The sequence below is a fragment of the Ranitomeya variabilis genome, chromosome 4 (genome assembly GCF_051348905.1).
Source record: "Ranitomeya variabilis isolate aRanVar5 chromosome 4, aRanVar5.hap1, whole genome shotgun sequence".
NCBI classification, from domain to species: Eukaryota; Metazoa; Chordata; class Amphibia; order Anura; family Dendrobatidae; genus Ranitomeya; species Ranitomeya variabilis.
Genome location: NC_135235.1, coordinates 417,708,733 through 417,736,222, shown reverse-complemented (window position 1 = coordinate 417,736,222; position 27,490 = coordinate 417,708,733). Strand labels below are relative to the sequence as shown.

Below are 27,490 nucleotides of genomic sequence, written 5' to 3'. Positions count from 1 at the left end.
GTCTAACTTCTGGTACGGTGCAATACCTCCCTCCTCCTAGAAGATCAGTTTCCATTTCACGTTAAGTCTATTCATTTCCTGATTTGCACAGAATACCGGCAAACGAAGATCTGCAGACTACAGTGAAGGTGAGAATCACAGACCCTCAACAGGTTAGATAATCCAGGCAAAGTCTTTTGTGACTTCCCAAAATTTTTTTAGATAAGCTTTATAAACAATTTTTGGGTGGGCGTGCATTAAAAGAATCATATATAGAGATATCTGATTAATAATATGCACATTGATAAGTTCGGCCACTTTTATATGGGATTGTGATTGTAGCAAAGGTGGATTTTGTTTGTACTGGGAATAAAAGGGCTGGCGTTTTATATAAAGGATCATTATCATGAATGTGCTCCTCATATTCTTCATCAGGTATAACCCGTAATTGACAACTATGAACTGCTGTGATTCCGAGCCAGAACCCATGGACGTGGAAGAGTCGAATCAGAACATACAGGACAATGTAAGTCAAGCCTTTGGGACGTAAATATTAGGCAAATGCCTGAAGTTATAGAATGTAGAATAGATATATAAGATTGGGGAAAAAAACTATACAACAAGCGTATCAGGTGTTTGACATACTTTTGCCCATACACTGTGTATTATAATATTCCCTTGACTTTATATATCTACAATACACCATGTATAATGAACCCTTGGAAATATTTATTTCATCTGGGAGTAAACAAGGTTCTCATTCCATGACCTCAAGCAGAGATTTTGAAAAACGATAAGAACTTATAAATCTGTACTACATTTTATTATGCAATGATTAAGCTTTATTTTACCATACGAGAAAAACCCCCTGGAATGTAAAACATCTGGTTTGTTCTCAGACAGAGCTTACATTTCATGTGCCTATGCATACATTTAGTTTATTATGTTTCATCTCATATAGTGATATAGTCATTGTTCAGATGTGGTTTGTATTTTTGAACTAGGATCAGGTTCTGTTCACACCAGCAATAGCAGATGGACCCCATTGTTTATAATGGATTCCATAGGGTTTCCGTCATGTTACATGCTATTTTACCTGGCATGTTGGGATATTTGTCCTTGCAAAAATGACAGAATCTGTGACAAAGACTAATAACGCAGCTGTCCATGTAGCCAAGAACAGAGTCTCACTTTGTTATAATGGAACCCTGAACATATCAGAATGACTATTATTATGATTATTAGTTGTGTTTCTATTACTCTCATTTATAGAAATGGTATGAATATTGATTGAACTATCTCTCCCCTTGTGGCAGCTGTGCAAAGCTCAAGACTTTATTGACTTTTTCAGGATTACTTAAACAGTGGCAGAGCAGACTTAAACCATAATATATCAATCATAGCCATTTACTTAAAGGGGTGGGCCAAAGTCAAATGAAATTTCATTCTAAATCCATGTGTATTTAGTGCCAGGATCCAAGCTATTTTCTAATATACAGCTCTGGAAAAAATTAAGAGACCACCACATCACAACCCTGTCATGGGCAGCCCAATCTCCAGACGTGAATCCCACTGAAAACCTCTGGAATGTAATCAAGAGGATGATGGATAGTCACAAACCATCAAACAAAGAAGAACTGCTTACATTTTTGTGCCAGAAGCAGTGTGAAAGATTGTGGAAAGCATGCCAAGACGCATGAAAGCTGTGATTAAAATCATGGTTATTAAACAAAATGTTAGTGTCATGGGGTCCTTCTCCGGTACCACACAATCAACAGAGCCAGCAAAGAGTGAACAATCCCAAGACCTTTATTTAGGCAAAAATATGAAAGGTACATATGCGATCCACCACACAAAGGATAAAATAGTCCAGAGCATGAATGCAGTTCAGTAACAGGATAAAAGTCCAACAATCCAGCAGACAGAAGATAGCATAATCCATATACTCTTCTTTCTCTCTGAGATGCTGTGAACACATCATCATTCCACACAGGACTGATCTGTGTCTCACCGCCATGATATTTTAAGAGTCTCCCTCCTCATTCACAGGTCAGGAGGGGGAAGGTCTCAGGGGCTCATTGCTTCAATAAGCTAGGTCAACATGTTATTAGCATATTAGCAAACAATACAGTACTATGGGGGCTGATATCAGATGGCAGCAACAGCCATTCATCAATTAGCAAATAACTCCTTCTACAAGAGAACACCATGAAAATAAGTAAAATAGAAATATGCACAAAAATGATACCTACATAGCATATCACACCATCACAGCTAGTATTGTTGTTTCTAATTTATTATGAACTTGTTTTCTTTGCATTATTTGAGGTCTGAAAGCACTGTTTTTTTAATTTTGACCATTTTTCTTTTTCATAAAAAAAAATACAAAATGTATTGCTTGTAAATTCTGAGACATGTTGTCAGTTTATAGAATAAGTGAACAATTTATATTTTACTCAAAATATACCTATAATGAAAAAAATCAGATAAACTGAACATTTTGCAATGGTCTCTTAATTTTTGCCAGAGCTATTCTTGTATTAAAAATTCCTTGCCATTCCCTAAGTACACTGTCTAACTGCTATTGTATTTTTCCCCATTTCCTGTTTGATGACGCTACGCTTGGAAATCCCAGTGCATCCTGGGATGCTCAAACAAAGCATGATCAGAGCAGGGGGCAGGGGCTACGGTCACTGTCACAGCCCCTGACTCTTCCCTGAAACAAATCAATGGCGCTAATTTCTAGGGCTGTGCTTGTCTCTCCCTGCAAACTGTGCACTGTCCGATCTGTGCACTGTGTTATCTGCACAGTGACAGTGTCCACTCTATTGCTGGCTCAGATGAGTAATAATCGACCAACAACAGAGAGGTGTCAGAATATCAAGCGTGCAAGAGACGTTCACTGCCCCCCCACTAGTGACGTCAATAGTCTCCTACATACTGGGTATTCTGATGCCTCCCTGTTCTTGGATGATTATTACTGACCTGGACACTGTCACTGTGCAGATCGCACAGTGCATGGCTCGCATAGAGGGATACAGCAGGGACGAGCACAGCCCCCGAAACGAGTATCACTGATGACACTTTGTTGATGCTGATTGTGCAGTGAGAATTTCATTTAGCAAAATATCCCATCCTTCTTGGACATTTCTGCCAGCCATTGGACCTTTCCTACCCTCTTTCCGAGTCTATTAAAATTTGCCTTTCTTGAACCCAACCTGATGTACAATAACAAAGTGTGAGTCTGAGTCTTCGCAGGACTTCCACCTTTACTTGCTCAACCATTTCCTCCCTGTTGGTAAGAATTAGGTCCAAGATGGCAGATCCTCTTGTCCACTCTTCTACCTTTTGAAAGATAAAGTTGTCATCGAGAGAAGATAAGAATTTTCTGGACCTATTAATTTTGCCTAAGAGAGATTCCCAACAAATATCTGGATAGTTAAAATCTCCCACGATCACTATGTCATAATGTTTTGAGAACAAAGACATCTGATGTAAAAAGAGTTCAACCATATCATCAGTCTGTTCAGGCGGCCTATGGTAAACACCTATTCTGTTCTTTTCTCCTTGTATTCATACCCAAGCAGTTTATACAGAGCTACCATTCTCTGAAGCTTGGATCTCTGTGGAGAAAAACGCTTTCCTAACATACAGTACAACTCCTCCTCCCCTCTTTTAAATCCTGTTTCTTGCAATTAAGTTCTAGCCTTCAAGGTTTGTATTTCAATCATGTGTATCAACCCACCAAGTTTCAGTGATGCCTATGACATCATATTCCTATGTTAGCAGCTCAAATTCTCCTTGATGGTCTCTCTGTGCTTTTGTATAGACACATTTTAGTTTATAGTTGGTTTCTCTTGCTCATCTATTTTCATTCAGAATTTGTTGTGTTTGTTCTTTATTTCCACTTCTAATAGCAGGGTTCTCAAAAGAATTCATTATCTGCATATATTTTCCTGGCAATATAATTACCTTCCCATATTGCTCTAGTTTAAAGTTCTCCTGATGAGTGTAGCAAGCGTCTACCAAATGTGTGGTTTCCTGTTTTCGTTAGATGCTACTCATCTCTAGCAAGGAATCCATCACACAGGTAACTCATTCCATGGTCAAGAAAGCCAAAAATGTTTCTGATGGCACCAATGACGTAGCCAGTTGTTCACCTGTAGAATCCTGTTCAATCTCCTTGTTTCCATGTCCATTCATTGGGAGGATAGATGAGAAGACAACCTGCTCACCAAGTTTCTTCACTTTCTGGCCTTGGTCTTCAAAATCTCTGCATATAGTTTCTAGGTTCTTTTTGGCTGTGTCATTTGTTCCAACATGTATTAGTAGACATAGGTAGTCGTCCGTAGCACTGAAGAGTCTTGATAGCCTATCAGACGTATCTTTCTTTGGGCACCTGCAAGACAGCACACTTTTCATGAGGTGATGTCCGGTTGGCAGACAACGGCTTTTGTTCCTCTCAATAGGGAATCCCGCACGACCACCATTCTCCTTTTCTTCTTCACCACAGTTCTTCTTTTTCTCCCTTCAAGAGGCTCCTGATTGGTTACTGGAGTGTTATTTGTGGGCAATGCACTTTTTTGATGTACATTTTGTCCAGCGTGAGAGCCTGGTAGTGGTTCTTCAGAGGTATGGGTACTGACTGCCTCCTCATCCTTCTACTTCTTTGGATCACATATAGCATCTAGATCATGGATCAGTAATATCTGCCACTAGCGCCACATGGATCGTGTTTGCACACTGGGTAGTGAGTAAATACAACAAAATTGGTTGGCAGCCTTTGAACAAGATTGTATGATACTCCAATTTAGTTTAGATAAAATCCTGTGGCATATACACATCATAGAGAAGGTTCCCACTTTAACAGGCAGTGAAACTCCATGTATTACCCACAATCTTACTGCAAATTTTTCCAGATCAAATACGTACGTGAGTTTATGTTAGATATGGTAAAACTAACCCGTACGTTCTACATGTGACTATCCTTCTTTGTTCTCCTTCAAAGCAGAATACCCGTTTGGACAATGAGAAGATGGAGAAGAAAAAGTAAGTTTTCTTTGTAAATAAAATTATAACTAGTGGGCAAACGTAAGGATCAGAGCAAAAAAGGGTTAAATTGTGTCAACTTTTAACGATATGCAGTAGTTAGTAAGGAAGAACACATCATGAACTGGCAACTGGGTTGTGGGTGTCCAAGGCTTTTTGAGACACATGGGAAGTGTAGGCTAGCCCATTTTCTAAAGTTTAAAGGGGTTGTCCGGTGAAAACAAATGATCACATATTTTTATCCTTGTTGGAATGATGTGGCCATGCGCATCCTCAACCCCTGCTCCATACATTCTCTATGATATTTTTCCAAACAGCCCCATAGTGAACGAATACTCCACTCTGGCAGTCAGACATAAAAGTGCCCCATTGGGGATATAAATGTCCCATTTTGCTAAGCAGTGCGTGTCCCAGCAGTCATTAAAGAAGACTTCCTCGCATCAAAGTTTTTATCCTCTTACTACATTGCTAGCACCATATTATATAGCACTGTGTACTTACAATTGCTGGTTTCACATGTGATTAAATGGTGTCAAGACACAGAGCATTGCAGTTTGATGTGTATGGGGCTGAGCAGCTTTACCCTTTACAATGAATAGGATTTATTTGCTGAAACTAAAAAGCCTAGTTAAAGCTATTAAAGGGGTTGCCCCTATTCAGAAACTTTGGGGTCTAAGCTTCGGTAGTTGTAAAAACAAAAAACAAGGACAAGGCGCTGAACCAGGGGGAGGATAAATAATACTCAGATTTTTTTTTAATCTATTGAGGCTTATACACAGGTTTTTTGAACAGGAACAACCCCTTTAAGGAGGGGTTCCGCATGGTATTCACCATTTGTGATACTGGAAAGAAGGGATCAAGTCAGTGTAATCTACAATATGGCTTGTCTCCTCCAGAAAACGGAAAATTAATAGAGAAAAACAAAGAGAAAACTTAGTGACAAGCGGAAACCTCTTCATTATCACCTTTATGAAGCGGCTGCAGAAGGAGAAGGCCAGTAAGGAAGTCACGCATCACTATATCGAACGGGTACGTGTAATAATATTAGGAATTTGGGGAAATATTAATGGTTACAAAAATACTAAACCTCATCTTAATATAATCATGTATAAGATAATATGGCTGGTAAAAGTAGAAGTGTTATCTATAACAACCACTAAGATTCCAACTTTTGGTGAAATCTGTGATTTGATTGGTTGGTACTGGCAATACTTTCTATTTTAAATGTATTTTATAGACTATGTGTGAAGGCATACAATGCACACTTGCTGTACCACTTATTTATCCATTTCTCCCACCAGTTCCTACATTCCATCTTCTTTTTTGGACATATTAGCATCCCACCAATCAAACCTAATGAATTCCTTCCTGAGGAGAACATTGACCAATTCAGAAAAAAAGTACCAAAAGCTTTCAATGAGTACAACACCCACCTCCCGTATTACACTCCGTACTCCATTTTCCTGGAATATGTAAGTGTGCTCCTTTCAGTAATACTACATCCTTATTTCCTATTTTATAGAATGATGCTGCGGAATATGTTGGCGCTATAGAAATAAAATTATTATTATTATTTTTATTAATACTACTGCAGGACTACTCATATATACTCATATAATGAGCAGAAATGCTGGTGCATAGAAATCAGGTTGTCAGAGTATAATAGTCAAATCTTAAGCTTGCCATACAAGACTGTGTCAGTGTTCGCAACCTCTTATAATTTTTTTCATTACATTTAAAATAAAGATAAAAAACTATTTTGCTAAATATTTTGCTGTGTAATCTGAGAGCATCACAATGTAGTGCAGACAGTCTGATTCCAGAGATCAGCAATCATTTACTGGACTGCTTGGTGTAGTTTTGCTGGCATCCTTGTTTTCTCTGTAGGACGTATAGCGGTGCTCACATTGCTGAGCTGTGTATAACCCTGCCCACATCACTGATTGGCAGATTCCACTGTACATTATGAGTAATCTGCCAATCAGTGGTGGAGGCGGGGTTACACAGATTAGCTGGTCTGGGCTGCACGTGAGAACTAGTCCTGCAATGATAATATCCTACTGATAAAACTCTGATTGTAGTGAAACTACATTACACAGCCTAATAAGTGTCTCTATACCTACATTATGCTGCTCTCAGATTAAATATCAAAAACCCAGTGACAGACTCCCTTTAACGTTTAAACGCTACAGTTCAAAAAAAGAACTGTATATTTTGAGTGCAAACAAATCATGGATAATTTGATCTTCCACTCATCCTCCATTGTTACGTTCTCCACTTGTGGCAATCTGCCAACCTTATCAAAAGTAGATAACAGAAGAGACTATTACCTGCAGAACAGATTTACATAGGACTTATAGAGTTCGATCAAGACTATACTCATTAAAAGCTTAGGACAGTCTTTACTTGTTAGAAGGGTCCTCCTGCTGTGACCCCCAGATAACTGCTCTGCAGTGTAAAGGCCCCGTCTCACACAGCGACGCTGCAGCGATACAGACAACGATGCTGATCGCTGCAGCGTCGCTGTGTGGTCGCTGTGTGGTCGCTGGGGAGCTGTCACACAGACATCTCTCTCCAGCGACCAACGATCAGGGGAACGACTTCGGCATCGTTGAAACTGTCTTCAACGATGCCGAAGTCCCCCTGCAGCACCCGGGTAACCAGGGTAAACATCGGGTTACTAAGCGCAGGGCCGCGCTTAGTAACCCGATGTTTACCCTGGTTACCAAAAAAACAAACAGTACATACTCACCATCTGTTGCCCGTCAGGTCCCTTGGCGTCTGCTTCCTGCTCTGACAGTGCCGCCATACACTGAGAGCAGAGCGCAGCGGTGACGTCACTGCTGTGCTCTCACTTTACGGCGGCTCAGTCAGAGCAGGAAGCAGACGGCAAGGGACCTGACGGGCAACAGATGGTGAGTATGTACTGTTTGTTTTTTTTTACTTTTACGCTGGTAACCAGGGTAAACATCGGGTTACTAAGCGCGGCCCTGCGCTTAGTAACCCGATGTTTACCCTGGTTACCAGTGAAGACATCGCTGGATCGGTGTCACACACACCGATTCAGCGATGTCAGCGGGGCCTCAACGACCAAAAAATGGTTCAGGCCATTCCGACACGACCAGCGATCTCACAGCAGGGGCCTGATCGCTGGTACGTGTCACACATAGCGAGATCGCTACTGAGGTCGCTGTTGCGTCACAAAACTTGTGACTCAGCAGCGATCTCGCTAGCGATCTCGCTATGTGAGACGGGGCCTTAAGGGTACCGTCACACAGTACCATTTTGATCGCTATGACGGTACGATTCGTGACGTTCTAGCGATATCGTTACGATATCGCAGTGTCTGACACGCAGCAGCGATCAGGGATCCTGCTGAGAATCGTACGTCGTAGCAGATCGTATGGAACTTTCTTTCGTCGCTTGATCACCCGCTGACATCGCTGGATCGTTGTGTGTGACAGCGATCCAGCGATGTGTTCGCTTGTAACCAAGGTAAACATCGGGTAACTAAGCGCAGGGCCGCGCTTAGTAACCCGATGTTTACCGTGGTTACCAGCGTAAACGTAAAAAAAACAAACAGTACATACTTACATTCCGGTGTCTGTCCCCGGCGCTGTGCTTCTCTGCACTGTGTGAGCGTCTGCCAGCCGGAAACGAGCACAGCGGTGACGTCTGACGTCACCGCTGTGCTTTCCGGCTATGGCGCTTACACAGTGGAGAGAAGCAGAACGCCGGGGACAGACACCGGAATGTAAGTATGTACTGTTTGGTTTTTTTACGTTTACGCTGGTAACCAGGGTAAACATCGGGTTACTAAGCGCGGCCCTGCGCTTAGTTACCCGATGTTTACCCTGGTTACCGGGGACTTCGGCATCGCTCCAGGGCCGTGATTGCAACGTGTGACCGCAGTCTACGACGCTGGAGCGATAATCATACGATCGCTGCGACGTCACGGATCGTGCCGTCGTAGCGATTAAAATGGTACTGTGTGACGGTACCCTTAGAAGGAGATGAGGATCTTTCAACTAAAGGCCCCGTCACACTTAGCGAGATCGCTAGCGAGATCGCTGCTGAGTCACAAGTTTTGTGACGCAACAGTGACCTCAGTAGCGATCTCGCTATGTTTGACACGTAGCAGCGACCAGGCCCCTGCTGTGAGATCGCTGGTCGTGTCGGAATGTCCTGGACCTTTTTTTGGTCGTTGAGGTCCCGCTGACATCGCTGAATCGGTGTGTGTGACACGGATTCAGCGATGTCTTCACTGGTAACCAGGGTAAACATCGGGTTACTAAGCGCAGGGCCGCGCTTAGTAACCCAAATGTTTACCCTGGTTACCATCGTAAATGTAAAAAAAAAAAAAACACTACATACTCACATTCCGGTGTCCGCCGTCTGCTTCCCGCACTAACTGACTGCCGGCCGTAAAGTGAAAGTACAGCACAGCGGTGACGTCACCGCTCTGCTGTTAGGGCCGGCGCTCAGTCAGTGCAGGAAGCGGACGCCGGGGGACGCGAAGGTGAGTATGTACTGTTTGTTTTTTTACATTTTACACTGGTAACCAGGGTAAACATCGGGTTACTAAGCGCGGCCCTGCGCTTAGCAACCCGATGTTTACCCTGGTTACCCAGGGACCTCGGCATCGTTGGTCGCTGGAGAGCGGTCTGTGTGACAGCTCTCCTGCGACCACACAGCGACAAAACAGCGACGCTGCAGTGATCAGCATCGTTGTCTGTATCGCTGCAGCGTCGCTAAGTGTGAAGGTACCTTTAGAATTCTCTAATTGGGCACATGAAAATTTATTCCAAACTAGACAAACCCAATAAACCATTTTTACAAAATACATACCCTAAAAGGTTTCAAGTAAATGAAATCTACCTGATGGTTACATTTCTGCCCATGAAATGATCACAAGGCCAATCATCAGATTGCATAATATTAGTTTTCACCTTGTGCTGGTGAAAATGTAACAATTATATCAATATGTAAAAAATCGAATATATTGTTGCTTGGGATGTTAACACTTGTAAGGAGATCAAAATTACAATTTTGAAACATCCACCTATCACCCATACAGAGGGTGGGGATGTTGTTATTCTGAATGAACACAAATAAGGCTTCTATAGGAGGTAAGTCACAGTTATCGCAGGTGTGCGAGTATGTTCATCAGTATTTTGCACGTATCCACCCTCGATCAAGGTTTGTATGTATTGGTTATCAGTATAAGGTGACTGGGATACATTTGTTCTTAGTAAAAGAAAGGCTTGGTCATTGACAAATTGTCCCTCTGACAAAACCTCTTGGAGTGATAAATTGTCCTTCTAAGGTGAGATGAAGAGCTATTCAAATGTTGCTGATTGGAATGGTAGACCAAGGGTCTAGCAAACATGAAAGAATGCCCAGTGGGGAGCTACAAGGAGAGATTTCCTGTTAAGGCCCCGTCACACATAGCGAGATCGCTAGCGGGATCGCTGCTGAGTCACAAGTTTTGTGACGCAACAGCGACCTCAGTAGCGATCTCGCTATGTTTGACACGTACCAGCGATCAGGCCCCTGCTGTGAGATCGCTGGTCGTGTCGGAATGGCCTGGACCTTTTTTTGGTCGTTGAGGTCCCGCTGACATCGCTGAATCGGTGTGTGTGACACCGATCCAGCGATGTCTTCACTGGTAACCAGGGTAAACATCGGGTTACTAAGCGCAGGGCCGCGCTTAGTAACCCGATGTTTACCCTGGTTACCAGCGTAAAAGTTAAAAAAAACAAACCGTACATACTCACATTCCGGTGTCCGTCAGGTCCCTTGCCGTCTGCTTCCCGCTCTGACTGAGTGCCGGCCGTAAAGTAAGAGCAGAGCACAGCGGTGACGTCACCGCTGTGCTGTGCTTTCACTTTACGGCGGCACTCAGTCAGAGCGGGAAGCAGACTGCAAGGGACCTGACGGACACCGGAATGTGAGTATGTACTGTTTTTTTTAAACTTTTACGATGGTAACCAGGGTAAACATCGGGTTACTAAGCGCGGCCCTGCGCTTAGTAACCCGATGTTTACCCTGGTTACCCGGGGCCTTCGGCATCGTTGGTCGCTGGAGAGCTGTCTGTGTGACAGCTCCCCAGCGACCACACAACGACTTTCCAACGATCACGGCCAGGTCGTATCGCTGGTCGTGATCGTTGGAAAGTTGCAGAGTGTGACAGTACCCTAAGTGTATGAAGAGGACATGGAGAGTGGTCTAGACAACCTGGCAAGGGTGACTGTGAGGTGCTTTTGTGAGAGGAATGTTTAAAATGGAGCCTTTAAAGATGCAACTCTTCAGGGGCAGAGAGCAATGACAAAGAAACAAAGAACAGAGATAAAAAACTACTGGAACCCTTGAGCCCTTTAAAATCATAACAAAGAAGCCAAACCCTTGAGATGTAAGATGGTGACAGGGGGAGTGATAAAACCCTGTAGGGCAGAGTCTGGGGGTGAAGATATAACGGCCTAAGTGCAAAGATGATGCTCGTTAAGTGTGAAATATTGAGAATGAGGTCTATGACTGTGACAATGTAGGCAAAAAAACTTCAGCACCAAAACGACAATGGTGACAATGGAGTTACTTGGCTCTTCTACAAAACAATGTCATTGATAAAGGCCGTTGTTGGTCAAAACGCTGGACTTTTTTCTTTCCGGATCAAAATAAAATATTTACTTACTGCATCAAGATCTTCGTTCTCCATTGTCATTTCGGTGCTGAGTTTTTGCCTACATTAAGTCAGGACTGCGGCCCTTTCTCATTATTCTCTTACCGGACAACCCCATTATGAAGAACCACTCATGCATTCCCCATGTAAACAAGTGAAGCTGGTCAAAGGTGTAGTTTATAAAATGGGGTAATTTTTTTGGCACCATAGGGGCACTGCCAACTTGACATTGAAACCACTGCAGCAAAATCTGCACTCTAAAATGGAGCTCCTTCTCTTCTGACCCCTGCCGTATGCCCAAACAGTTGTTTCTGACCACATATTGGGGATTGGTGTACTCAGGAGAAATTGTACAACAAATTGGGTGGCCTATTTTTTTCCTGTTACCCTCGTGAAGATTAAGCATTTGGGGGTAAAGCAACATCTGGACAAAATGTATTTTTTATTTTCATGGCTTAGTATTAAAATTCTGTGAAGCTCTTCACATGTGACATGGCATCCCCAGTCTACTCCAGCCAAAATTGTGCACCTTTCTTTCTGAGCTCTACCGAGTGCCCAATCAGTAGTTTCTGACCATTTATTGGGTATTGGTATACTCAGTCCAGACTTCATAACAAATGACAAATTTGGGGTTAAGACTTCATTAAAGTAATGAATATGGACTCCACTCCCTTAGGGGTGGAGCCGCATATTCATTACTGTAATAATGCACCGGGAGCAGGTGAGTATTTCATATTCATCTTTCCCTGTTCCACCGCCGCTCCGTCAGTGACTGTTCAGGTCAGAGGGCGCAATGATGTGTTAGTGTGCGCCATATGCCTGAACAGTCACTGTGGAGAGACAGGATGCTGAGGAGCAGCGGGCAGCAACAAGAGGTGAGTATGTCATTTTATTTTTATTGCAGCAGCATTACATGTGGCACATTTTTATATGGAGCATCTTATGGGGCTATAATGAACTGTATGGAGCATTATATGTGGCACATTTTATATGGAGCATCTTATGGGCTATAATGAACTGTATGTAGCATTATATGTGGCACATTTTTATATGGAGCATCTTATGGGGCTATAATGAACTGTATGGAGCATTATATGTGGCACATTTTTATATGGAGCATCTTATGGGGCCATAATGAACTGTATGGAGCATTACATGTGGCACATTTTTATATGGAGCATCTTATGGGGCCATAATGAACTGTTTGGAGCATTACATGTGGCACATTTTTATATGGAGCATCTTATGGGGCCATAATGAACTTTAATGCAGCATTACATGTGGCACATTTTTATATGGAGCATGTTATGGGGCTATAATGAACTGTATGGAGCATTATATGGGGCGTATTTTGTATGGAGCATCTTATGGAGCCCATCATAAACTTTATGGAGCATTATATGGGGCTCCTGATTCAATATGGATATTTAAAAACACTTAACCTATTGATGTCTCAATTAATTTTACTTTTATTGGTATCTATTTTTATTTTTGAAATTTACCAGTAGCTGCTGCATTTCCCACCCTAGGCTTATACTCGAGTCATTAAGTTTTCCCAGTTTTTTGTGGCAAAATTAGGGGTCTCAGCTTATACTCGGGTCAGCTTATACTCGAGTATATACGGTAATAAGTGACATTTCCCACATGTCTACTTTACATCAGCACAATTTTGGACCCAAATTTTTTTTTGTTAGGGAGTTATAAGGGTTAAAATTTGACCAGCAATTTCTCATTTTCACAACACCAATTTTTTTTTGGGACCACATCACATTTGAAGTCACTTTGAGGGGTCTATATGATAGAAAACACCCAAGTGTGACACCATTCTAAAAACTGCACATCTCAAGGTGCTCAAAACCACATTCAAAAAGTTTATTAACCCTTCAGGTGATTCACAGGAATTTTTGTAATGTTTAAAAAAAAAATGAGAATTTAAATTTTTTTCACAAAAATTTACTTCAGCTCCAATTTGGTTTATTTTACTAAAAGTAACAGGAGAAATTGGACCCCAAAAGTTGTTGTCCAATTTGTCCTGAGTACGCTGATACCCCATATCTGGGGGTAAACCACTGGGCGCATGGCAGAAGGGAAGGAGCGCCATTTGGAATGCAGACTTAGATGGATTGGTCTGCAGGCGTCACGTTGCATTTGCAGAGCCCCTGAACAGTAGAAACCCCCCACAAGTGACCCCAAATGGGAAACTAGACCCCCCAAGGACCTTATCTAGATGTGTTGCGAGAACTTTGAACCCCCGAGTGTTTCACTACAGTTTATAACGCAGAGCCGTGAAAATAAAAAATATTTTTTTTTTCCACAAAAATTATATTTTAGCCCCCGGTTTTGTATTTTCCCAAGAGTAACAGGAGAAACTGGACCACAAAAGTTGTTGTCCAATTTGTCCTGAGTACGCTGATGCATTATATGTTGGGATAAACCCCTGTTTGGGCGCACGGGAGAGCTCGGAAGGGAAGGAGCACTGTTTTACTTTTTCAATGCAGAATTGGCTGGAATTGAGATCGGACGCCATGTCGCGTTTGGAGAGCCCCTGATGTGCCTAAACAGTGGAAACCCCCCAATTCTAACTGAAACCCTAACCCAAACACACCCCTAACCTTAATCCCAACCCTAACCACACCACTAACTCTAACACACCCCTAACCCTAATCCCAACCATAAATGTAATCCAAACCCTAACTTTAGCCCTAACCCTAACTTTAGCCCCAACCCTAACCCTAACTTTAGTCCCAACCCTAACTGTAGCCCCAACCCTAACTTTAGCCCCAACCCTAACTTTAACCCCAACCCTAACTGTAGCCCCAACCCTAACTGTAGCCCCAACCCTAACTGTAGCCCTAACCTTATCTTTAGCCCCAACCCTAACCCTAACTTTAGCCCCAACCCTAACTGTAGCCCTAACCCTAACTTTAGCCCCAACCCTAACTGTCATGATTCTCAATGGCGAGAGAACATAGCCCAGCATATATGAGAACTAGCTCTTGGAAGATGGAAACTATACTGACCATGAACTAAACCTGCCGCACAACTAGAAGTGGCCGGGTAGCATGCCTACGTTTTTTAACCCTAGATGCCCAGCGCCAGCCGGAGAACTACCTAATCCTAGCAGAGGAAAAGACAGTCCTGGCTCACCTCTAGAGAAATTTTCCCAAAAGGCAGACAGAGGCCCCCACATATATTGGCGGTGATTTTAGATGAAATGACAAACGTAGTATGAAAATAGGTTTAGCAAAATCGAGGTCCGCTTTCTAGATAGCAGGAAGACAGAAAGGACACTTTCATGGTCAGCAGAAAACCCTATCAAAACACCATCCAGAAATTCCTTTAAGACTCTAGCATTAACTCATAACACCAGAGTGGCAATTTCCGATCACAAGAGCTTTCCAGACACAGTAACGAAACAGCAGCTGTGAACAGGAACAAAATGCAAAAACACACAAGGACAAAAGTCCAACTTAGCTGGGAGTTGTCTAGTAGCAGGAACAAGCACAGAAGGCTTCTGATTACATTGTTGACCGGCAAGAAACTGACAGAGGAGCAAGGTTATATAGCGACTCCCACATCCTGATAGGAGCAGGTGAACAGAGGGGATGATGCACACAAGTTCAATTCCACAAGTGGCCACCGGGGGAGCCCAGAATCCAATTTCACAACAGTACCCCCCCCCCCTCAAGGAGGGGGCACCGAACCCTCACCAGAACCACCAGGGCGATCAGGATGAGCCCTATGAAAGGCACGGACAAGATCGGAGGCATGAACATCAGAGGCAGTGACCCAAGAATTATCCTCCTGACCGTATCCCTTCCATTTGACCAGATACTGGAGTCTCCGTCTGGAAACACGAGAGTCTAAGATCTTTTCCACAACGTACTCCAACTCACCCTCAACCAACACCGGAGCAGGAGGCTCAACGGAAGGCACAACCGGTACCTCATACCTGCGCAACAATGACCGATGAAAAACATTATGAATCGAAAAGGATGCAGGGAGGTCCAAACGGAAGGACACAGGGTTAAGAATCTCCAATATCTTGTACGGGCCGATGAACCGAGGCTTAAACTTAGGAGAAGAAACCCTCATAGGGACAAAACGAGAAGACAACCACACCAAGTCCCCAACACAAAGCCGAGGACCAACACGACGACGGCGGTTGGCAAAAAGCTGAGTCTTCTCCTGGGACAACTTCAAATTGTCCACCACCTGCCCCCAAATCTGATGCAACCTCTCCACCACAGCATCCACTCCAGGACAATCCGAAGATTCCACTTGACCGGAGGAAAATCGAGGATGAAACCCCAAATTACAGAAAAACGGGGACACCAAGGTGGCAGAGCTGGCCCGATTATTGAGGGCGAACTCCGCCAAAGGCAAAAAAGCAACCCAATCATCCTGATCTGCAGACACAAAACACCTCAAATATGTCTCCAAGGTCTGATTAGTCCGCTCGGTCTGGCCATTAGTCTGAGGATGGAAAGCAGACGAAAAAGACAAATCTATGCCCATCCTAGCACAGAATGCCCGCCAAAATCTAGACACGAATTGGGTCCCTCTGTCAGAAACGATATTCTCAGGAATACCATGCAAACGAACAACATTTTGAAAAAACAGAGGAACCAACTCGGAAGAAGAAGGCAACTTAGGCAAGGGAACCAGATGGACCATCTTAGAGAAACGGTCACACACCACCCAGATGACAGACATCTTCTGAGAAACAGGCAGATCCGAAATAAAATCCATCGAGATGTGCGTCCAAGGCCTCTTCGGGATAGGCAAGGGCAACAACAATCCACTAGCCCGAGAACAACAAGGCTTGGCCCGAGCACAAACGTCACAAGACTGCACAAAGCCTCGCACATCTCGTGACAGGGAAGGCCACCAGAAGGACCTTGCCACCAAATCCCTGGTACCAAAGATTCCAGGCTGACCTGCCAACGCAGAAGAATGAACCTCAGAGATGACTCTACTGGTCCAATCATCAGGAACAAACAGTCTACCAGGTGGGCAACGATCAGGTCTATCCGCCTGAAACTCCTGCAAGGCCCGCCGCAGGTCTGGAGAAACGGCAGACAATATCACTCCATCTTTAAGGATACCTGTGGGCTCAGAATTACCAGGGGAGTCAGGCTCAAAACTCCTAGAAAGGGCATCCGCCTTAACATTCTTAGAACCCGGTAGGTACGACACCACAAAATTAAACCGAGAGAAAAACAACGACCAGCGCGCCTGTCTAGGATTCAGGCGCCTGGCAGACTCAAGGTAAATTAAATTTTTGTGGTCAGTCAATACCACCACCTGATGTCTGGCCCCCTCAAGCCAGTGACGCCACTCCTCAAAAGCCCACTTCATGGCCAAAAGCTCCCGATTCCCAATATCATAATTCCGCTCGGCGGGCGAAAATTTACGGGAAAAAAAAGCACAAGGTCTCATCACGGAGCTGTCGGAACTTCTCTGCGACAACACCGCCCCAGCTCCGATTTCAGAAGCGTCGACCTCAACCTGAAAAGGAAGAGCAACATCAGGCTGACGCAACACTGGGGCGGAAGAAAAGCGGCGCTTGAGCTCCCGAAAGGCCTCCACAGCATCAGGGGACCAATCAGCAACATCAGCACCCTTCTTAGTCAAATCAGTCAATGGTTTTACAACATCAGAAAAACCAGCAATAAATCGACGATAAAAGTTAGCAAAGCCCAAAAATTTCTGAAGACTCTTAAGAGAAGAGGGTTGCGTCCAATCACCAATAGCCTGAACCTTGACAGGATCCATCTCGATGGAAGAGGGGGAAAAAATGTATCCCAAGAAAGAAATCTTTTGAACCCCAAAAACACACTTAGAACCCTTCACACACAAGGAATTAGACCGCAAAACCTGAAAAACCCTCCTGACCTGCTGGACATGAGAGTCCCAGTCATCCGAAAAAATCAGAATATCATCCAGATACACAATCATAAATTTATCCAAATAATCGCGGAAAATGTCATGCATAAAGGACTGGAAGACTGAAGGGGCATTTGAAAGACCAAAAGGCATCACCAAATACTCAAAATGGCCGTCGGGCGTATTAAATGCGGTTTTCCACTCATCCCCCTGCTTGATTCGCACCAAATTATACGCCCCACGGAGATCAATCTTAGAGAACCACTTGGCCCCCTTTATACGAGCAAACAAATCAGTAAGCAGTGGTAACGGATATTGATATTTAACCGTGATTTTATTCAAAAGTCGATAATCAATACACGGCCTTAAAGAGCCGTCTTTCTTAGACACAAAGAAAAAAACGGCTCCTAAGGGAGATGACGAAGGACGAATATGTCCCTTTTCCAAGGACTCCTTTATATATTCTCGCATAGCAGCGTGTTCAGGCACAGACAGATTAAATAAACGACCCTTAGGGTATTTACTACCCGGAATCAAGTCTATGGCACAATCGCACTCCCGGTGCGGAGGTAGTGAACCAACCTTGGGTTCTTCAAAAACGTCACGAAAGTCAGACAAGAATTCAGGAATCTCAGAGGGAATAGATGATGAAATGGAAACCAAAGGTACGTCCCCATGAGTTCCTTTACATCCCCAGCTTAACACAGACATAGCTCTCCAGTCGAGGACTGGGTTATGAGATTGCAGCCATGGCAATCCCAGCACCAAAACATCATGTAGATTATACAGCACCAGAAAGCGAATAACCTCCTGGTGATCCGGATTAACACGCATAGTCACTTGTGTCCAGTATTGTGGTTTATTACTAGCCAATGGGGTGGAGTCAATCCCTTTCAGAGGTATCGGAGCCTCCAGTGGCTCCAAATCATACCCACAGCGTTTGGCAAAGGACCAATCCATAAGACTCAAAGCAGCGCCAGAGTCGACATAGGCGTCCGCGGTAATAGATGACAAAGAACAAATCAGGGTCACAGATAGAATAAACTTAGACTGTAAAGTGCTAATTGAAACAGACTTGTCAGGCTTCTTAGTACGCTTAAAGCATGCTGATATAACATGAGTTGAATCACCACAATAGAAGCACAACCCATTTTTTCGTCTAAAATTCTGCCGCTCGCTTCTGGACAGAATTCTATCACATTGCATATTTTCTGGCGTTTTCTCAGTAGACACCGCCAAATGGTGCACAGGTTTGCGCTCCCGCAGACGCCTATCGATCTGAATAGCCATCGTCATGGACTCATTCAGACTCGCAGGCACAGGGAACCCCACCATAACATCCTTAATGGCATCAGAGAGACCTTCTCTGAAAATCGCCGCCAGGGCGCACTCATTCCACTGAGTAAGCACAGACCATTTGCGGAATTTTTGGCAGTATATTTCAGCTTCATCTTGCCCCTGAGACAAGGACATCAAGGCCTTTTCCGCCTGAAGCTCTAAATGAGGTTCCTCATAAAGCAACCCCAAGGCCAGAAAAAACGCATCCACATTGAGCAACGCAGGATCCCCTGGTGCCAATGCAAAAGCCCAGTCTTGAGGGTCGCCCCGGAGCAAGGAAATTACAATCCTGACCTGCTGTGCAGGGTCTCCGGCAGAGCGAGACTTCAGGGACAAAAACAATTTGCAATTATTTTTAAAATTTTGAAAGTGAGATCTATTCCCCGAGAAGAATTCAGGCAAAGGAATTCTAGGCTCAGACATAGGTGCATGAACAACAAAATCTTGCAAATTTTGTACCTTTGTGGCGAGATTATTCAAACCTGTAGCTACACTCTGAAGATCCATTTGAAACAGGTGAACACAGAGCCATTCAAGGATTAGAAGGAGAGAAAGAGAGGAAGGCTGCAGTATAGGCAGACTAGCAAGTGATTCAATTAAGAGCACACTCAGAACTAGAGGGAAAAAAAAAAAAAAAAAAATTGTAGCAGACTTCTTTTTTCTCTCCTTTCTCAGCCAGTAATTTAACCCTTTTTTGGGCCGGTCAAACTGTCATGATTCTCAATGGCGAGAGAACATAGCCCAGCATATATGAGAACTAGCTCTTGGAAGATGGAAACTATACTGACCATGAACTAAACCTGCCGCACAACTAGAAGTGGCCGGGTAGCATGCCTACGTTTTTTAACCCTAGATGCCCAGCGCCAGCCGGAGAACTACCTAATCCTAGCAGAGGAAAAGACAGTCCTGGCTCACCTCTAGAGAAATTTTCCCAAAAGGCAGACAGAGGCCCCCACATATATTGGCGGTGATTTTAGATGAAATGACAAACGTAGTATGAAAATAGGTTTAGCAAAATCGAGGTCCGCTTTCTAGATAGCAGGAAGACAGAAAGGACACTTTCATGGTCAGCAGAAAACCCTATCAAAACACCATCCAGAAATTCCTTTAAGACTCTAGCATTAACTCATAACACCAGAGTGGCAATTTCCGATCACAAGAGCTTTCCAGACACAGTAACGAAACAGCAGCTGTGAACAGGAACAAAATGCAAAAACACACAAGGACAAAAGTCCAACTTAGCTGGGAGTTGTCTAGTAGCAGGAACAAGCACAGAAGGCTTCTGATTACATTGTTGACCGGCAAGAAACTGACAGAGGAGCAAGGTTATATAGCGACTCCCACATCCTGATAGGAGCAGGTGAACAGAGGGGATGATGCACACAAGTTCAATTCCACAAGTGGCCACCGGGGGAGCCCAGAATCCAATTTCACAACACCTAACCCTAATGGGAAAATGGAAATAAATACATTTCTTTTAATTTTACTATTTTTCCCTAACTAAGGGGGTGATGAAGGGGGGTTTGATTTACTTTTATAGCGTTTTTTTAGCGGATTTTTCTGATTGGCAGCTGTCACACACTAAAAGTTGCTTTTTATTGCAAAAAATAGTTTTTGCGTCTCCACATTTTGAGAGCTATAATTTTTCCATATTTCGGTCCACAGAGTCATGTGAGGTCTTGTTTTTTGCGGGATGCGTTGACATTTTTATTGGTACTATTTTCGGGCACGTGACTTTTTTGATCGCTTTTATTCTGATTTTTGTGAGGCAGAATGACCAAAAACCAGCTATTCATGAATTTCTTTTGGGGGGGCGTTGATACCGTTCCACGTTTGGTAAAATTGATAAAGCAGTTTTATTCTTCGGGTCAGTACGATTACAGCAATACCTCATTTATATATTTTTTATGTTTTGGCGCTTTTATACGATAAAAACTATTTTATATAAAAAATAATTATTTTTGCATCGCTTTATTCTGAGGACTATAACTCTTTCATTTTTTCACTCATGATGCTGTATGGTGGCTTGTTTTTTGCAGGACAAGATGACATTTTCAGCGGTACCATGGTTATTTATATCTGTCTTTTTGATCGCGTGTTATTCCACTTTTTGTTCGGCGGTGTGATAATCAAGCGTTGTTTTTAGCCTCATTTGTTTTTTTTTTACGATGTTCACTGAAGGGGTTAACTAGTGGGACAGTTTTATAGTTCGGGTCGTTATGGACGCGGCAATACTAAATATGTGTACTTTTATTGTTTTTTTTATTTAGACAAAGAAATGTATTTATTGGAACAATATATATATATATTTTTTTTCCTTATTTAGGAATTTTTTATTTTTTTTTACACATGTCAGTCAGTCAGCAATAGTGCAAGTTCCACCACTTAAAAAGATGAGAGGCGTCTGTAATTTACATCATAGGTAGACCTCAACTATGGGAGACAAACTGAGAAATAAAAATCCAGAAAATCACATTGTCTGTTTTTTTATCATTTTATTTGCATATTATGGTGGAAAATAAGTATTTGGTCAGAAACAAACAATCAAGATTTCTGGCTCTCACAGACCTGTAACTTCTTCTTTAAGAGTCTCCTCTTTCCTCCACTCATTACCTGTAGTAATGGCACCTGTTTAAACTTGTTATCAGTATAAAAAGACACCTGTGCACACCCTCAAACAGTCTGACTCCAAACTCCACTATGGTGAAGACCAAAGAGCTGTCAAAGGACACCAGAAACAAAATTGTAGCCCTGCACCAGGCTGGGAAGATTGAATCTGCAATAGCCAACCAGCTTGGAGTGAAGAAATCAACAGTGGGAGCAATAATTAGAAAATGGAAGACATTCAAGACCACTGATAATCTCCCTCGATCTGGGGCTCCACGCAAAATCCCACCCCGTGGGGTCAGAATGATCACAAGAACGGTGAGCAAAAATCCCAGAACCACGCGGGGGGGGACATAGTGAATGAACTGCAGAGAGCTGGGACCAATGTAACAAGGCCTACCATAAGTAACACACTACGCCACCATGGACTCAGATCCTGCAGTGCCAGACGTGTCCCACTGCTTAAGCCAGTACATGTCCGGGCCTGTCTGAAGTTTGCTAGAGAGCATTTGGATGATCCAGAGGAGTTTTGGGAGAATGTCCTATGGTCTGATGAAGCCAAACTGGAACTGTTTGGTAGAAACACAACTTGTCGTGTTTGGAGGAAAAAGAATACTGAGTTGCATCCATCAAACACCATACCTACTGTAAAGCATGGTGGTGGAAACATCATGCTTTGGGGCTGTTTCTCTGCAAAGGGGCCAGGACGACTGATCCGGGTACATGAAAGAATGAATGGGGCCATGTATCGTGAGATTTTGAGTGCAAACCTCCTTCCATCAGCAAGGGCATTGAAGATGAAACGTGGCTGGGTCTTTCAACATGACAATGATCCAAAGCACACCGCCAGGGCAACGAAGGAGTGGCTTCGTAAGAAGCATTTCAAGGTCCTGGAGTGGCCTAGCCAGTCTCCAGATCTCAACCCTATAGAAAACCTTTGGAGGGAGTTGAAAGTCCATGTTGCCAAGCGAAAAGCCAAAAACATCACTGCTCTAGAGGAGATCTGCATGGAGGAATGGGCCAACATACCAACAACAGTGTGTGGCAACCTTGTGAAGACTTACAGAAAACGTTTGACCTCTGTCATTGCCAACAAAGGATATATTACAAAGTATTGAGATGAAATTTTGTTTCTGACCAAATACTTATTTTCCACCATAATATGCAAATAAAATGATAAAAAAACAGACAATGTGATTTTCTGGATTTTTATTTCTCAGTTTGTCTCCATAGTTGAGGTCTACCTATGATGTAAATTACAGACGCCTCTCATCTTTTTAAGTGGTGGAACTTGCACTATTGCTGAATGACTAAATACTTTTTTGCCCCACTGTATATGTTTTTTGCTTTATAATATTGCCCCAGGGGGGGGATATCACAGTATAGTATCAGATCGCTGATCTGACACTTTGCAATGCACTGTGTCAGATCAGCAATCTGACAGGCACTGCAGGGAGGCTTCCCGGCGCCTGCTCTGAGCAGGCGCTTGCAAGCCACCTTCCTGCAGGACCCAGAAGGAGCCCCGTGGCCATTTTGGATCCGTGGCCTGCAGGGATGAGATGCTCTGAGCATCGCAATCACATTGCGTTGCTACGAGGGTCTCTGGGAAGCACGCAGGGAGCCCCCTCCCTGCACAATGCTTCCCTATGCCGCCGGAACGCTGCGATCATGTTTGATCGCTGTGTTCCGGGGGTTAATGTGTCGGGAGCGGTCCGTGACCGCTCCTGTGTAATAATCAGCTGACACCCGGCAGTGATCGGCCGATCGCATATGACGTACTATCCCGTCGGTGGTCAAAGGGGAACAGACCACCTTGATGGGATAGTACGTCATATGTCAGAAAGGGGCTAATGAAAATTTTAATTTTTTGCATTCCAATGTTAGAAGCTTTTGTGAAGCACCAGTGAGTCCAAAATGGTGATTATCCATCTAAATTAATTCCTTGAGGGGTCTAGTTTCTAAAATGGGGTCACCTGTGGGGGTGTATGCTGTTTTGGCACCTTAGGCACTTTTCAAATGTGACATGGCATCTGCAATTTGTTCTTGCCAAAATTGCGCTCCAAAATTCAAATAGTGCTCCTTCTCTTCTCAAACAGTAGTTTCCAACCATGTGTGGGCTATCTCCGTACTCAGAAGAAATTGCATAACAAATTGTGGAGTAATGTTGCTGTTTACCTTTTGGAAATGAAAAATGTGGGTGAAAAAGTAACATTTTAGTGAAAATAATGTAATTTTTCATTTTTTAATTCCTGTGAAGCACCTGAAGGGTTAACAAACGTTCCAAACGTGGTTATGAATGCTGTTTTCAAAATGGGGTCTTGTTTAGTGGTTTTTAGTGATGAGCGAATATACTCGTTACTCGAGATTTCAGGTGGTCTCCGAGTATTTTTTAGTGCTCGGAGATTTAGTTTTCCTTGCTGCAGCTGAATGATTTACACCTGTTAGGCTTCTTTCACACTTGCGTCGGTACGGGTCCGTCGCTAAGCGTCGGCGCGACGTACCGATACACGTTGTGAAAATGTGGCACGACGTGGGCAGCGGATGCAGTTTTTCAACGCATCCGCTGCCCATTCTAAAGTCCGGGGAGGAGGGGGCGGAGTTCCGGCTGCGCATGCGTAGTAGGAAATGGCGGATGCAACCTACAAAAAAAGTTCCCTTGAACGTTTTTTCGTGACGACGGTCCGCCAAAACACGACGCATCCAGTGCACGACGGATCCGTCGGCAATACAAGTCTATGGGCAAAAAACGCATCCTGCGGGCACATTTGCAGGATCCGTTTTTTCTCAAAACGACGCATTGCGACGTACGTCACACGACGCAAGTGTGAAAGAAGCCTTAGCCAGCTTGATTACATGTGGGAATTCCCTAGCAACCAGGCAACCCACACATGTACTCAGACTGGCTAGTAGTGGTAAATCAGTCAGCTGCAGAGATGAAAACTAAATCTCCGAGCAGTGATAAATACTCGGAGACCACCCAAGCGTGCTCGGGAAAACCCAAGCAACGAGTATATTCGCTCATCACTAGTGGTTTTCTGACATATAGGCGGCCTCTAAAAGTCACTTCAAATGTGAAGTTGTCCCTGAAGAAAAAAAAGGTTTTGTAAATTTCATTGAAAAAAAGATAAAAAAAATTGTTAAACTTTTAATCCTCCTAACAGCAAAAAATAGTTTGTTTAAAAAATGATGCTGACATAAAGTAGAGATATGGTAAATGTTATATATTCATTTTGAGTACCGATACTATTACTGTCTGGTTTAAAAGCATAAAGAATCGAAGTTCGAAAATGAAGACTTTTTCTCAATTTGTCAAATTTCTTATATTTTCATAAAAAACACAAATCATATTGACGTAAATTTACTACTAATAGAGTACAGTGTGTTAAAAAACATTCTCAGAATCACTGAGATACGTAGAAGTATTAGAAAGTTACAACCACAGAAAGTCACATTGATCAGATTTGAAAAATGCAGGAAGGGGGTTAAGGCAAGTTCTCTCTCATCTCACCTAATTGGCAAATATGGGTTTTTCTACTAATTGTATGTTTCCTTTAATTTCGCTTCTAGATGACTGAATGTCTGAAACCTGAAGATCCAGATTTATTGCTGAAAGAACTGGTGGTTATCAATGAGTCCCTGTGGAAGGTTACTGACGAAGAAGGAAACCAACCCATTGCCAATGATTTTGCCTTAACAGCTACAGTAGTTACATATTGCTGTGTTAAAGATTCTAGGGATGCAAAAGTTCTTAAGAAAGCTTATGGATCCTCAATGTCCTGTAAAGGAAAGGTCCAACGACAAATAATGATTGCTATATCAGCCCTGCATGTGTGGGACAAGGCGATCTCGTATGCAGTGTGTTGTGCTGGCACAGATCTTCCTATAACATTCCCAGAACAAGTACACTGCAATGCCTATAAATTTAAAACTCAAATACGAGGATACGTGAAAACTGCTCCATGCACAAAATGCAACAAGATGTATACTGTAAAGTTCAGCCCAAAATACCAAGCACATAACAAGAAGGAAGACTGGCCATATGGAAACTGTGCTGAAAATGAATCATTCAGTAGGCTGCTGCAAAGTGACAGAACTGTGAGGGAAAAAATATGTATCATAGGTGAAAATGGGGAGACATTGATGAATTGGGAGGATATACAGAGTAAGTTTAAAGAAAAATATGAGGATGCAAAAAAAGAGGAAATAAAAAACCTCCTTTCATCTCGGGGATTTAAGCTTGGCTCCGGAGAATGGAAGTTCTTCATCCCTTGATGTATCATCTAGAGTGTCTTCTATAACCAACAAAAGCTAACCTAACCGTTAGGCCTCATTCAGACATCTATTTATCATGTAGGTGTTTTTACGGATAGCACATCTGCCCATTACAATCTATGGGGCTGCTCACAGGACTGTGATTTACTGTGGACCATGTGCCTACTAAAAACAAAACACATAGATGTCCCTTTTTGATCGGAGTCATGGGTCAAAATTACCCACAGAAGTTTATGGGTCCATGAAAATCACAGAGAGCGCAAGGATGGCATCACTTTGTAGTCCATGTGCTGTCCGTAAGTAACATTAACATTGGTAAGCGAAGCTTTGTAATCGGTTTTCTTTCTTACTCATGAAAATCACTGTTGAATCACTGATGTCACACTGACCAAACACTGATGAAAATCGAGCCCAAAACATTGTTGAATGTCTGTTTTTCGAGGTTTTATTCCTTAACAAAAGTGATAAATTCAGACGTTTGAATGAGGCTTTACTCTGCCAATCAGAAGACTTACTCTCAACAATTTACATACTTTATTTAATTGGCAAAATGTGCAAATTATTTTTTTCTGGATTGTATTTATGATAGTTTATACAAAAATGTATGAATATCTTTAAAATTATCCTTTGACAATCCATGTAATTAATGCTGGTGTTAATTTACATACAGTATTTAATTGGCAAAATGTGCAAATTATTTTTTTCTGGATTGTATTTATGATAGTTTTACAAAAATGTATGAATATCTTTAAAATTATCCTTTGACAATCCATGTAATTAATGCTGGTGTTAATTTACATACAGTATTTAATTGGCAAAATGTGCAAATTATTTTTTTCTGGATTGTATTTATGATAGTTTATACAAAAATGTATGAATATTTTTAAAATTATCCTTTGATAATCCATGTAATTAATGCTGGTGTTAAACTGAACCTGTAAGATATTTTTTGCTGCCCAAACTATGGGCAGTATGATATACAGACAGGTTCCCTCATTACAAAACTATGCTTTTACTGGGAAATCTGATGTTTCAGATAAAACGTAGCTTGTAGAACGAGGCAGAGACAGGGAGCAGTGTCCAGGTACAAGATGAACAACCTACTGCTGGACCCTCTGGTTTACCACTGCCATATTCAGAATGATTGATAAGTTTCTCATATTCCAACCACTGTTTTCTTTACAATGCCACAGGATTTCAGAGTAAAACATGGTTGCTTGTAAAGAGGTAGCCTGTCCGTGGATCAGATAACATGATTCTCCTGACAAGTTCCCTGAGATGACCGAGACATCCTTGAGATGAATTTCTGTAATTCATATGATCTCCAGAATGAGATCAGTAGCAGAATCCAGATATCCAATTATTGGAGGATGATGTTTGTTTTATCCACGGATCACTCAACTTGACTTGACTAATAAAAGTCACGGTTAAAATGATCATACGTGGTGAGATGTCTCCCGGTTAGAATCTCTGATCTGTTTCTTATAACTTCAGGTGCACATTTGGCAGGATTGCTTGATTAATTTCACTCAGCGTATTCCCCAGGGGTATGCAACTGTTTGCCTATGGCCATTTACCAATTACTTTCATTAAAATCAACAAAAAGTATACCATACAGACTGTATACATATTTATGAAAGTGTCCACTTTGCATGTAACTAATGAAAGTTTGCGACA

The 27,490-nt window shown here is 42.7% G+C and overlaps 1 protein-coding gene across 2 annotated transcripts; it reads left to right on the top strand.

Moving 5' to 3' along the window:
* On the top strand, positions 1 to 27,003 carry LOC143765063 (uncharacterized). Of its 2 annotated transcripts, none has more exons than XM_077251343.1 (6): positions 1 to 128; positions 415 to 505; positions 4,991 to 5,028; positions 5,925 to 6,057; positions 6,330 to 6,500; positions 25,109 to 27,003. In XM_077251343.1, the coding sequence occupies exons 2-6, from the start codon at positions 437 to 439 to the stop codon at positions 25,811 to 25,813; spliced, it is 1,116 nt and encodes a 371-aa protein (XP_077107458.1). In that variant the 5' UTR covers positions 1 to 128; positions 415 to 436; the 3' UTR covers positions 25,814 to 27,003. The 2 variants fall into 2 exon arrangements, with proteins under 2 accessions (XP_077107458.1, XP_077107457.1); XM_077251342.1 differs by having other exon boundaries at positions 4,988 to 5,028; positions 25,109 to 25,963.
* Positions 27,004 to 27,490: the final 487 nt, after the last annotated feature.

Excerpts from the sequence above, each read along its gene's own strand:
- LOC143765063 (XM_077251342.1), top strand. The coding sequence starts at position 437 with ATGAACTGCTGTGATTCCGAGCCAGAACCCATGGACGTGGAAGAGTCG. Across the intron at positions 5,029-5,924 it reads GAGAAGATGGAGAAGAAAAA|AAAACGGAAAATTAATAGAG; the intron begins GTAAGTTTTCTT and ends TGTCTCCTCCAG. Across the intron at positions 6,058-6,329 it reads CGCATCACTATATCGAACGG|TTCCTACATTCCATCTTCTT; the intron begins GTACGTGTAATA and ends TTCTCCCACCAG.